The sequence below is a fragment of the Schistocerca americana genome, chromosome 8 (assembly GCF_021461395.2).
Source record: "Schistocerca americana isolate TAMUIC-IGC-003095 chromosome 8, iqSchAmer2.1, whole genome shotgun sequence".
NCBI classification, from domain to species: Eukaryota; Metazoa; Arthropoda; class Insecta; order Orthoptera; family Acrididae; genus Schistocerca; species Schistocerca americana.
The window spans coordinates 487,201,969-487,216,443 of NC_060126.1; the positions used below are offsets into that span (position 1 = coordinate 487,201,969).

At 35.6% G+C, this 14,475-nt stretch overlaps 2 protein-coding genes across 2 annotated transcripts in view; one reads left to right on the forward strand and one right to left on the reverse strand.

The window, feature by feature from the left end:
- LOC124544586 (biogenesis of lysosome-related organelles complex 1 subunit 2) overlaps positions 1-13,109 on the forward strand; it is a 39,655-nt gene extending 26,546 nt beyond the window's left edge. Inside the window, exon 5 of the mRNA XM_047123176.1 lies at positions 10,667-13,109. Coding sequence (XP_046979132.1) covers positions 10,667-10,670 — 4 coding nt within the window. The 3' untranslated portion in view covers positions 10,671-13,109. The remainder of the gene's footprint in view (positions 1-10,666) is intronic.
- Positions 12,552-14,475, reverse strand: part of LOC124544587 — a 75,429-nt gene continuing 73,505 nt past the window's right edge. The window contains exon 4 of the mRNA XM_047123177.1: positions 12,552-12,681. Within this exon, the coding sequence (XP_046979133.1) occupies positions 12,573-12,681 (109 nt within the window). The 3' untranslated portion in view covers positions 12,552-12,572. The remainder of the gene's footprint in view (positions 12,682-14,475) is intronic.

Below are 14,475 nucleotides of genomic sequence, written 5' to 3' on the forward strand. Positions count from 1 at the left end.
TCCTAGCTTCACCTAGTTTCTTCATGGTTTTCTTTACAATCTCTTCACGTTCTTTCATTGATATTAAGCTACATTGTGGAAAGTCTATTAATTCAGAAATAAGATTCGCTGGTCTGAGATGAAACATAATTTCATACGGTGAAAAACCAGTAGAGCTATGCTGCAAGCTATTCATGATGTCTTCAAAGTTGTTTACATGGTCGGACCAACTAGGGTGTTTGTGACTACAATACGTCCTACAAAGTCTCCTTATTTCTCTCATGTACCTTTCTGCTGGGTTTGAAGATGGGTTGTACACAGATATCAAGATGTGTTTTGTGTTAGTTTTTTTCCATGAATGCTTTCCAGTTTTCTGAAACAAATTGTGAACCATTATCAGATAGTATAGCTTTAGGTTTACCTACACTCTTGAAGTAATCTCTCTCAATCTTTGTAATGATCTCCTTACTTGTAGCTTTTCGAACAGAATAAAGTTTAATTAGTTTGGAAAATACATCAACCGTGACGAATATAAAACAATGGCCACCTTTGCCTTTAGGTAAAGGACCATAAACGTCTACAGCTACTAAATCTAATGGCTTATCTGGAATAATGTTCTGCATTTCTCCCTGACATGTTCTGTTGCTTACTTTTACTCTTCGACACTTGTTGCATGTTGATATTTCGTTCCTCACCTTCTTTACCATGTTATAAAAGTAGACATTTTCTTGTAACTTTTTTACACATTTCTGTATTCCACAGTGATCATAACTCTCATGGGTGTACTTTATTAACTTGTCTGCCTAACACTCTGGCCAACATAGCTTCCAATTGTCATTGTCCACGTCTGTTCTTCTAAAGAGTGTTCCCTTAAAGACCTTATAGTACTTGTCAAGTTTATCATACCCCCTTTTGCCTAAACAGTCCTTAACCAATTTCCAATTAGGATTGTTATTCTGTCCCCTCCTGATGTTATTGCAAAGTGTCTTTATGAGCTTTTCATCTTGGATTCCCTTCATGTATCTTATTTTAAATTCCTTTTCTTCCTCTTGATCAAACATTTCCTGATCTTCTCCTACTGGTAACCTGGATAAAGCATCAGCTGAAACTTCCTGGCAGATTAAAACTGTGTACCCGACCGAGACTCGAACTCGGGACCTTTGCCTATTCGCGGGCAAGAGCTTCTGTGAAGTTTGGAAGGTAGGAGACGAGATACTGGCAGAAGTAAAGCTGTGAGTACCGGGCGTGAGTCGTGCTTTGGTAGCTCAGATGGTAGAGCACTTGCCCCCGAAAGGTAAAGGTCCCGAGTTCGAGTCTCGGTCAGGCACAAAGTTTTAATCTGCCAGGAAGTTTCATATCAGCATACACTCCGCTGCAGAGTGAAAATCTCATTCTGGAAAGCATCAGCTACTACATTTTCTGACCCCTTAATATACACAATTTTGTAGTCAAACTGTTGCATGAACATTGCCCACCTGGTTAATCTACTGTGATATAGTCTACACTCCTGCAAGTAACTTAAGGCTTTGTGGTCTGAATACACTTTTATCTTGTCTCCTAACAGGTATGTTTTAAATTTTGTAAACGCCCAGTGTACTGCAAGTAATTCTTTTTCTGTGGCAGTGTAAGTTCTCTCATGTTTAAGTAACATTCTGCTGGCAAATGCAATGGTACAATGAATATTTTTTTTCCATTCACAACTTTCTCCTGAAATAGTTCTGCTCCTAGTCCATAATCACTACTGTCAGTGTGAAGACAAAATGGCAAACTAAAATCTGGTCTGTGTAAAAGACTGTTCTTACAAAGTTCATTCTTAATTTTATCAAATGCTTTCTGACACTCTTCAGACCAATTCCATGTAGCATTTTTTCTAAGTAAGTTGCTTAAACATGTTACATTAAGGCATTGTCCATTTATATATTTTCAATAGAATCAACAGAGTCTGTAGGTAGATTTTAATTGTTTTCGGTTTCTAGGAGATGGAAAGTTTATGATAGATTTTATTTTCTCAGGATCTGCACTTATCCCTTTCTTAGTAATGACATGACCTAAAAATTTGAGTTCTGACACACCAAATTTACATTTTTCCAGTTTTAATGTCATACCACCTCTTCTGAGTTTCTCACACACCTTTTTCAATAACTTCAAATGATCCTCCCAACTTTGATTTGACACTAATATATCGTCTACATAAATTGTTAATTCTGACACAACTTCTTGGCCAAGTACATAGTCTAGTGCCCTTATAAATTCAGCGACTGATGAGTTTAGTCTGAAAGGCACTACACAATACTGGTAACATCTCCCATTTTATAAGAAAGCAGTGTACTTTCTAGAACTAATTGCAAGAGGTATTTGATGAAAACCTGAAGTTAGGTCAAGGCTTGCCATAATTTGCATATTTTTAAATTTGTATAACAACTCATCGATGTTCCCTGGGTGGTCAGTATCTCTGTATAAACATTTTTTTAACTGTCTGGAATCTGGTACTAATCTGACTTGCCCATTAGGTTTATTTACAATCACTAAGGGATTATTATAAGGGCTTATACTCCTCTCAGTGATTTCACTCACTTCCATCTTTTGCAATTCTTTCTCCACTGCTACCCTTTTCGGGATTGGAATACTGTACAGTTTTGTAAAGAAAGGTTCATGTGGCTTCAACTGTAAAGTACATTGGTATCCAATTACTTTACCTTGTATGTTGCTAAATACATCACTATATTCCCACAAAAATAATTTCAAATCTTGTTTTTGGTTCTCAGTTAGTTCTCTAGCTTCGGCTACTTTTTCATTTACCAACTTTTCAAACTCTATCTCATCTGTATCAAAATCTGTGACATGGCTTTCAATGTACTTACCTTCTTTTGTAAATTCAATACTGTTCAGTTTTATTCATACAAAACACATTTGAAGTAAGAAGTTTCGTAGTGATGACTTCACCACTTGGTAGAGTCATCATTAATTTCTGTCCTGCCCAATCAAATGCTGCACTTACTTTTGTTATCCAAGACATTCCTAGGATAAGATCCCCTGTGAAATCAGGAATGACGAGACACCCATGTGACCATGATACTCCTTCAATTTCAAAAGTAATAAAAGCCTGACTCCTTATTGATTTACTGTGCTTCCCAGTAGCCCCTCTTATTTTAATTCCTACCACAGGTAACTTGACATAATCCTTATTAGTTTTCAGTTTTTTACTTAATGATTCTGATATCCCAGATACTTGACTTCCTGTGTCCACTAAACACTTTCCTTTCCATGATCCTATCTGTACATCAATAAACGGACTGCTTACATCAAAGTCAAATTTTTTGTTAATATTGTCATGTAATAAGTCATCTTCAATTTCACTAAATCCATATCCCTTTCCAGTGTCCTTACCTGTATCATTACTACCAGAGTTATATGCTGTTATTACCCTAATTGCATTTTCTTTGGCCTGATTACTATTCCTGAATATTTCATTAATCCAACTACATTCATTTGTGCTATTGTGTGTCTCCTCTTTATATTTATCTCTTAACATTTGTGCAATGTGATACTTAAGTCTATGCCACCAATCTGGATACAAAGTTTCACATATATCAAGTGTTACCTTTCTGAAATTTTCATCATCCTTAATGGCACTACTGTTAACCCATAAGTTAAACAAAAATTGCCCACTATCTGACATTTCATCATCTACTCTCCTAATGCTGTTATGATTACCTGCTGTCAATTCCTTCTCATTTTTCTTACATATATCAAGATCAAATAACTCACTGACTAAAATTCTGGCATCCTTATCATTCAAATTGTCAACTGTGTTCATGTGTACCTCGCTAATTTCATTACTATCCTCTTTTATATTAGTAATCCCTAAAGCTTCTAACTCCTCACTTACACCAAAAAAAAAAATCTTTCTTCACTACTATCCTCAATCTCCTTTTCTTCCCAATCAACATCACAAAAATTATCCTCTGCACCCTTACCTTCAGTATGCAGATGCACATTTAAATCATCTTTACTAGGTGCTATTTTCATTCCTAGCCCACCAGACTCTTCCATAAGTTCTCTAGTTCCTATTACACTTTGATCATTTTCCAGCAAGGTGCCCCTCTCAGCCCACTTATAGAATGAATCTAAGTTTAATTCTTCAGTTTTCTAAGCAAGCAGTGCCTTTAAATAACTTATCTTTTGTTTCTGGTTTATTTGTATGACATATATTATTTGTAACAGATACTACATTAATGGGATAACAATTCTCTTTAAAATAATTACTCATTATGTCACTGGTATCTTTCTGTTTAGTTTGACAGTTTGGGTTGGCCCTTTCCATTTGTGTATAAGTAGCTCCTACCTTGCGGACTGCCAGTGGAGCCCTATTCAGTTTTTTAACTCCTGTTCAGTTCTCCCCATACCATTATGACTATTCCACTCCTCTGGTTTATTTCCAAAGTGCCTGTTACCAAACTGATTATGACTATTTCCATATTGACCCTTGTAATGGAAATTGTGTCCTTGTGATCCCTTGAAGTTGTACTGGTGATTTCTCTGATGAGAATCACTACTTCCAAAACTGTGTGGTTCCTTTTTATCGTGTTGTGTTTTTCCCCAATTTGTATGCCCTGTATTTTGAAAATGGTTTTGACTATGGTGTGGTGGTTTACCCGTTTTCTCAATAATTCTGTCTAGTTTGTCAACATATTTCAAAAACTGATCAATTGTGTCATATGGACCATAAGCTAACTCCCACTGTAGTTCACACGATAGCCTCCTTTTAAGTGCATCAATTTGAGTGAGTTCATCAAAAGGTTTGCTTAGGTGAGTGAGTTTCCTTAACTGATTTCTGCAAAACTGCTTCATGCTACCAAACTCATGTTTATAAACAGGTCCATTCAAGAATTCACTTTTTATTCTCGCTTGTTCTGTCTCTGACCAGAATTTACTTAAGAACCTGTCCTCAAACTCTGCAAAAGCCATTCCCTCAATACAATAATGATTAGTCCATGACAATGCTTCACCTTCCAGAAATATTTTCACAAATTTAATTTTCAAATTATCATTCATATTTGGAAAAAAGTTATCTTTGCAATGCTGCAGGAAATCTACCGGATGCATACTGCTCTCATCTGCAAAGTTTTTTACTGGAATGTTGCACCACAAAGTGCCAATATTGTATGGCAAACTACTGGTGACCATATTGCTACTAACACTTTCAAGTTTCTTAGTGATGTCATTAAAACTACTTTCTAAACTCTTAACTTCATTTTTGTTTATCTGATTATTTAAATGTCTGCTTGTGTCTGTGTATGTGTGGATGGATATGTGTGTGTGTGCGAGTGTATACCTGTCCTTTTTTCCCCCTAAGGTAAGTCTTTCCGCTCCCGGGATTGGAATGACTCCTTACCCTCTCCCTTAAAACCCATATCCTTTTGTCTTTCCTTCTCCTTCCCTCTTTCCTGACGAGGCAACCATTGGTTGCGAAAGCTAGAATTTTGTGTGTATGTTTGTGTTTGTTTGTGTGTCTATCGACCTGCCAGCGCTTTTGTTTGGTAAGTTTCATCATCTTTCTTTTTTGATTATTTACATCTATTTTTTCAGTAATAATTCCTATCTTTTGTTCAAATTTGCTTTCTACTTTAACAATTTTATCATCTACAGGAGAAATATGATCAGATACTGTTTCTTCCACATGTTTGATATCTGAATGCACAACTTCAAACGCATTACGGATTTTCTCTCTACCTGTACTAACTTCAGTTTTCAGATTTTTTGCTTTTGCATGTACATTTTTAACTTTTCTCCCGACATGATTGACCTTACCCGTGATCTTAACCATATTACGACTCAAACTGGAAAGTTTTGCTTCTACTTTTTGAAAGTGATCGTCATTTTTCTTTTCATATTCTTTGAAATGTTTTTCTAATCTATCACTCATGAGCTTAAGAGTCTGGTCTAATTGAGCGGCGTTGTTTTGCTCCATTTGATCCAAACGAATCTCATTAGCATCGAGTCTGTCTTTAATATTTCCTAACCACTGTCCGTTTTGTCTGTTAGTGTCATCAATTGCCTTAAATTTTCCCTCCATATAATTCATTATTGTTGATAACATGTCTTTAACTTCATCCTGTCTTTCCGTACGACTTTCAACTTTGTCTACAGGATTCGGACTATTACTGTTGCATTCACTTTCGTATGATAAATTTACATCTGTACTAGTGTTGGCGACACCGTCATCAGTACTTTCCTCTTTTACAATAGTCATCTTTTTATGCAGGAATAAACAAAATACAATAAATTTATCTTTTCTAAGGGATACTAAATTATCTTACTCACAGTTTACTGGAGTGTAGCCATGTATGGAAGTGAAACATGGATGATAAATAGTTTGGACAGGAAGAGAATAGAAGCTTCCGAAATGTGGTGCTACAGAAGAATGCTGAAGATTAGATGGGGAGACCACATAACTAATGAGGAGGTATTGAATAGAATTGGGGAGAAGAGGGATCTGTGGCACAACTTGACGAGAAGAAGAGACCGGCTGGTAGGACATGTTCTGAGGCATCAAGGGATCACAAATTTAGCATTCGAGGGCAGCGTGGAGGGTAAAAATCGTAGAGGGAGACCAAGAGATGAATACACTAACCAGATTCAGAAGGATGTAGGTTGCAGTAGGTACTGGGAGATGAAGAAACTTGCACAGGATAGGGTAGCATGGAGAGCTGCATCAAACCAGTCTCAGGACTGAAGACCACAACAACAACAACAACAACAACAACAACAACAACAGTTTACTGATTTTCTTATCTTATAACATCTTTGTTGATCGGTGCGTGATGGAATTCACAACACTGAAACACTACACTTTTTGTTGCACAACACTTTACACTATTTTTTTCTTCTTTCTTGACTTATTGCACCGTTACTCTTGCTCCAGTAACTGCATTCCGTTGTCTTGAAGCTATCAGCATACGACTTCCTTTGTCTTGAAGGTATCAGCAAACGACTTCCTTGAACATTTTCATCTAGGATGTACGAATTCTGTTGTTTTCTTCGCAATCTCGGTGGTGGTTTATTTCGGTAACATTTTCAATAATCCTGGATGACGCCACTATATTGTACTGGTTGTTACCTATCTCATTTCTTCACAACCGAACAATTGTGGAATCTTACGTGGTATATTGTGGTAGGACCACACTCTCACAACGTGTCTTTGAATGAGAATAATACGAGTAGTTCCAGCACAATTTCAGCAAGACGTATGTATTAGTAGCTGCTGAAACATTACACACTGCACATCTCGGTTGTCTAGGGGTTTTCAAAGTTTTGTCTGCAAAATAATTACTCCAACAAGCATGGCCTGGGTTTTCTTCTTGTTTGAAATAAACTCTAACGGATCCGAAATACTTTCAGCTAAAAATTATATTTATTCATACTTTTTGTTTAGTAACTACAACATTTTCACTATGAACATTGATACTCTAAATGCATTATACTGTACTGGTCACATAAACATGTCCATATCCCTCCAATACCGACAAAGAAGTGGCGGGCAAGCCAACATGCGCCCGGAAGTTGCAGACATTCCTGCATTCCAGATTCTTTGGTCTACTGACCTTAATAAATTCCAAAGATAACATATAAATAAATACATATAAATATACAAGATTTAACATCTCAAAAGAATCCATTATTTAACATAAACAAAAATATTCATAATTAAATAAATTAAACACATTTTCTGGCAACATAATGAAATGACCTCAACTCTTTACTGTGGGCATCGTAATTTTCGCATGAGAAACTTTATCTCCGACAGTTAATTACGTTACACTTAGAAACCTGATTTATATAATCGCTGCACTTTGATACCATGCATGTGGACCTTCAGTGGCTAAAATCTTTATTTCAACTTTGTCTTTGATTTTGATTCTTTTGGAAAAACAGCAGACTACATTTCTCACTTCAACACATTCTATAAAACAAGTATTCTTTGATTTTCAATATTTATTTATTTAGATTACTCTCATGATTTATGCTAAACTGTCTCCCTCTCTCCCTCTCTCCCTCTCTCTCTCTCTCTCTCTCTCTCTCTCTCTCTCTCTCTCTCTCTCTCTCTCTGGTTGTATAGTAAACAGCTGTAAGCCTCACTTCTGAGATGACAGTTATTTTGGAGAGGTAATAGTCTGTTATGCAAGAGATGCTAGGAGTTTTTTAATATCAGTCAAAATATATTCTATTGCAAGGTCTCTTGTGCCTTCCGGATTATTGCTGATGTGTCATAATTGGAATTCTCTTTAAATGCTGAAATTGAGTTTCTACATATATCCAGTTGTGATCTGAATTTTATAAATGTACATTTTTCCGGTACACAAATAGCTCTTGGTGTATGACACTTTCCAACAACTGAATTGGTGTAGGGAAAAAAAGAAATTTATAATAATTTTTAATGTCTCAAGAAATGGATTCAAAGAAATTCTTATTTAGTTATCTTTTACAAATATCTTGTGGCAAAATTTATCATTCTCTTGACAAGATCGCAGCTGCTTTCCCCGTTCCTGAACTGATGGACCTATTTAACGTATCTAGTGTTCTAACTGGTAATGGCACATTCAGTGATAATGGGTGGAATTATAGCAGAGAAAGTTTTGCCTCATAATGAGTTAAGAAAACTGAGAATAACAATCAGTTTGGTTTTTGAAGTGTTGGCAGAAGAGCCAACACCGTGTTGCTAGAGGAGGCCGAAATGCACGCTTTTAAGCTCACGCAGATTGGCGTGAGATCTGGAACAGTTAAGGGAATTTATAGTAGCAAATAAAGTACGTAGTTGATGTAATACTTAACTTTAATCCATAATTGGAGAACATCGGTCTGACGGTACAGGCATCACAAGTTAAATATCTATTGATAATGGCGCCTTGCTAGGTCGTAGCAAATGACGTAGCTGAAGGCTATGCTGTCGTCTCGGCAAATGAGAGCGTATTTGTCAGTGAACCTTTCCTAGCAAAGTCGGCTGTACAACTGGGGCGAGTGCTAGGAAGTCTCTCTAGACGTGCCGTGTGGTGGCGCTCGGTCTGCAATCACTGACAGTGGCGACGCGCGGGTCCGGCGTATACTACATCTACATCTACATTGATACTCCGCAAGCCACCCAACAGTGTGTGGAATGGACCGCGGCCGATTTAAAGGCTACCACCTAGCAAGTGTGGTGTCTGGCGGTGACACCACAGTTTTAAGGAAGATACAGGCACCAGAGAGACAGTTCTGACATTGTACTTGATAATGAAAGCAAGAGTTAAGAAAAATAAAGGTATGTTCATAGGACTTGCCAGTCTAGAAACAGGATTTGACAATGTAAAATGATGCAGGATGTTCAAAATTCTCAGGAAAATAAGAATTAACTGTTATGTATCAGAACCAAATGCGAAAAATAAGAATGGAAGACCACAAGTGAAGTGTTTGTATTAGAAAGGTTATAAGGAAGAGATGTAGTCTTCACCCCTACTATTCAAATAATACATCAAATAAGCAATGGTGAAAATAAAAGAAATGTTCTGTAGTTGGATTAAAACCAGGGCAAAAGGATATCAATTAGAAGGGTCGTTGATGACATTGCTGCTCTCAGTGAAAGTGAGGAAGAATCGTAGTACCTGTTGAATGGAATGAATAGTATAATGAGAATGCTCTATGTATTGTAAGTAAATTAGAGAAAGACAAAAGTAATAAAAAGTAGTAGAAATGAGATTAACGGCAAACTTAACTTCGTAATTGGGAACCATAAAGTGAAGGAATTCTGCCGCCTTGGAAGCAAAATAACAATGACTGATGAAGCAAGCAGGACATAAAAAAGTAGACTAGCACAGAGAGGGCACTCCTGGCCAAAAGAAGTCTAATTGTGTTTGGAGCACAGCATTGTGCTGTATGGAAGTGAATCATGAACTGTGGGGGAACAGAAGAGAATCGAGGAATTTGAGATGCAGTGCTGTAGAAGGATGTTCAGAAATAGATGGCTTGATAAAGAAATTCTCTTCAGTATATATGAAGAGAGCAACATGGGCCAGGACGATAGCATATCTGTTCAAGATGTCAAGGAATAATTGCAGTGTTACCTGAGGGAGCTGTGGGTGGCAGAGGATGGGGTCAGAAGGGTAAGGAAAAACAGGTTAATTGAGGGCAGTGGGTGTAAGTGCTACTCTGCAAGAAAGATATTGGTGGAAGACAGGAATTCGTAGCAGACCACATTTAACCAGTCAGATGACTGCCGCCCCCCCCCCACCTCCTCCACCCCCCACAAAAAAAAGAAAAGAAAAGAAGAGAGAGAACAGCTACTGAGATCTTAAATCAATGCCTTAATATGTAATTTTTAATAGTAATATTTGAATGAATCTGTAGTAACTTATATATTTTGGTACTAAAGAAAAAAAGACACTTTCGTTAACTTGAATGTATGTATACCATATAAAGGGGAACATTACATATTAAAATTGTTTCATTTGTAATGGAGTGATGTATCATTGATAACTGTTGTATGTGGAATTTTTAGTGTAATATTTGTTGCATGTGGTAATCTTGTGTTTCATAAGTTATCAGAATCACTGTAGATTGTGTTTGTTGGTTTCTTTTCTTCCTTGCATTTGAAAAATGTATCCTCACTAATTCTTACTTTGGGGTAAAAGTTTTGATATTTAATTTTTTTCAGGTAATGTGGCATAACTCAAATGAATAGTGCAGCAGAGAAGTAGAAACGGCAGTGAAAATTACTTGTCAGAAAAACAGTTCATGATACTTGTGCTGTTCTATTACCTACCATGATACATGGTATAATATTAATTCTGCAGTGACTGTATGGAATTATGAGTTGTGTAGAACTAATGAAGTTTGAAATTATTATTGCCCCTGTAGTAACCTTATTTATGTGTTCTGTGTAGAATGGGGCTATCTGTTGTTGTGATGCATAAAGTACGCAAAGACATTTAGCACTGATATTCAGATTATGCTGATATTCAGTATTTGTATTTATTGGAAGGAAGTTGAGATAAGTCTAATTTCTGCAGTAGATGAATATTTCTAGTCACTTTTCCCAACAAGTGGGCCGTTACATTTACTCACAGTAGAATACAGAAGTGAACTACAGAAAAAGGCAGAAGTGAAAAGTGAACTTTATCGACTAGCATTCCTTGCTTCTTCCCCCCCCCCCCCCCCCCCCCCTGCACACACACACACACACACACACACACACACACACACACTTTTTACCTCCGAATATATGCCATTATTAAATTACTTTCATGACTGTTTTGATTATTTCAGTTAACGGGTTTCTAGTAAGTCTTTTGTTTTGTTGCTAAGTGTTTTGTAGTAATTGTCCTGTACTCTTGTTTTAATATCTCATGTGATGAGATTTTTACCTTTCCAATTTTTTTTTAAGTAGATGTGTCATCTGAAAGAATATGCATACCTGTTGCAACTATAAAAACCACATTCTGCTTTTATTTCACATATTAAATTTTTGTTAAAAATTTTGTGATGAATTAAAGGTATGATAATTTTGCAACAAATGAGAACAATCTTATGTTACATTGTGTGATTTGTTTGTATTGTGGTATTTACCCTTCATATTTTGTATGTTTGTAACTGTCCCAATCAGTTGTTATTGACTTGGTTCCTTCTTTCTGTACATTTTATGTTTAAATTTGAAATACGTCAGTAACATAAGAAATGAAATTAGCCTTCTCTACCATCTGTATAGCTCTTTTAAGATAGTTTCATTCATGACAATATGCTGTTTACGTGCATGGCTTAAAAACTGCTGATTTTTTGGGATAACTGAGATTTTTATTCGTTCTTACATTAATTCATCAGTTTTGTAGGTACTACTACAAAGGAAAGCCATTAGAGATTTGGGGCAATTGAATATATAGTGAGTAGTATTAATCAGAAACTAATGGCAAAGGCTGTATTAAGATTGGCTGTTTTTGAACCATAATTTTGTTTCTGCTTATGCAAGCTGTTAATGGTATAATAATTGTCGAATCTTGCAAATTAACAGTTTCAGTATTTCAAATGTAAAATTTCATATACTTTTGTGAAAGTGAAGTTCATATACTTTTTTGGAAGTGATATTTATCTTTATTGGACGTACTGGAATTACAACTATTGCTTCATGACTGCCTAGTAAAATTTTGTAGTGAGGCGCAAGATGTTCTTTTTCTTCAATTTGACTATTTTATGTCACATAAATTTTACAGGCCTTTGTTGGTAGTGCAGGATATTTGGAACAGAGCGTGACAGATCAGCATTGTCATAGATGATGCCCTCTTAGAGATGAGTTTGATGATGAAAGCTTTGTAATAATATTGTTGCAAGTGTAAACTATTGTTAATCATACTATTTATTATTGTTTTAACATTACATATAATCATTTGGCTTTAATTATGGATTTCTTCTTAATAGACTATCAGCTTGCCTGTGATCATAAAATTGATTATTTCTTATATGAGCAGAATATTTCTTAAGTAGTAGCAAAAATTATTTTCTTAGCTTACTAAATATATTTCAAACTTATTTTTCATTTATGTGCTGATTCTAAATTAACATTAATATCCTTACAAATGTAAATAATATATTGGCTTGTTGTGCCTGCTGAATGGTAATGGCCCCGTTAAATGGTAGCGTTCGTCTGTGTGGACCAAATAACGAAGAGTTTCTGTTGCCCTGAAAGAAAGGTTTCTCAAATAGTAAATATTTTTACTAAATAATAAAATTTCTCTTCATTTTTTTAAACAATGTGGAATGGTGATAGCATCATCAGAAGTATTTGTTTCACATTTTGTCTTGTGTACAAAATTACATGTTTACAGTAAACAAAGATATGTTAAATTATTGAAGTAATGTAAAAATCTTAAGAAATTTAATCATGTTATTCTTATGTTCAGTGAATCTTGAACATCCACTGATATTATCTACTCCTGTCATTCATTATTAAACTGTTTTCTCACTAGGTTATTTAGAATAACAGTTTTTATATTTCAATTTCTCCTAAAAGTTACTATGTTCAATTGTACTTTTGTATATGAAAGTTATAGTGAAGCAATTGATCAATTATAAACAGTTGCAAAAATGATGAAAACACAAACAGAAAACCAATCTTTTGAATTATTTCATGAGAAGCTGAAAAATACCGAGAGTGATTCTTCAAATTTTCATGGCGTAAAGAGTATTCCATGAAGTTTCAGGATTGCATCCAGCTTACATCAACTTCTTGCCAAGATATTTCATCTGAATGACATTCACCCATCTTTAGGTGAGTGTATTGCTAGAGTATGCTGTGATTCACACAATCAAAGGCTTTTTGACAGGTCACCGAAAATGCCAGCAGCCTCTAATTTATTATCTAATAAATAAAGTACATTCTCACTCTAAGGGTAAATAGAACCCTTAATAAATCCAAACTGTTACTTGGACAATATATTATTTGCAGTCAGATGCTTAAGGAGACACTTGAACACAACCTTTACAAATAATATTGAGAAAGCCAGCAAAAGTGAAATTGGCCGATAGTTTGATGGTATCTCTTTATCCCCCTTGTTGTAAAGAGGCTTAACTTCAGCATAATTTAGCCAGTCTGGAATTGTTCTGCTGATAAGAGATTGATTACACAAATAACTTCAGATAGAACTCAAATCGCATGAGCACTCTCTGATTAACTTAGTTGATATGTTATCATACCCACTCAAATACTTAGATTTTAAGGATTTTATAATGGATGCTACTTCTCTGGGAGACGTGAGTGTCATTTGCATTTTACTCAAGCTATTTTTAAAGACTGGTCTCAGACACTCCATTGCACTGTTCACTGAACCTGATAACCCCAAGCTCTCAGTAACAGAAATGAAGTACTTGTTCAAGAGGTTTGCAACATTACATGTACTTGTTACCAAAGTCTCATTTATTTTTAGAGCTATCTGTTCCTCTTCCTTTTTGGCTCCACCTATCTCTGTCTTCACCATATCCCATACAGTTTTTATTTGGTTGCCTGATGTAATTATCTTTGTTGCATAATAAAGCTGCTTTGATTTCTACATTAATTGCTTCAATATTTTGCAGTATTCATTGTAATGCATTACAATTTTACATCAGAGCTGTTCCTAGATACTAGACAGTCTCCTTTTTGTCCCCCATGATATCTTTATTCCTTGTGTAATCCACAGTTTATTTTTTTTTTACTTTTGTGTAATCTCAGTTACCTTTAGGGGAAAACACATTTCAAAAGTGGAGGTAACCTCATTAATGAATACTTTGTGTTTTCCATTTGAGTCAGAAGTATGGTAAACATCTATCCAGTTCATGTCTTTGAGCAATTTCCTGAATTTCTCATTTTTTGACTTATTTATTACCCTCCTGTACTCAGATTTAATAGTTTTTTTAATCCTGGCGAGTTTCAACATTTAACTCAAGATGCTGCATGTCATGATCAGATAGCCCATTTACTATTGGTTTTGTGATATG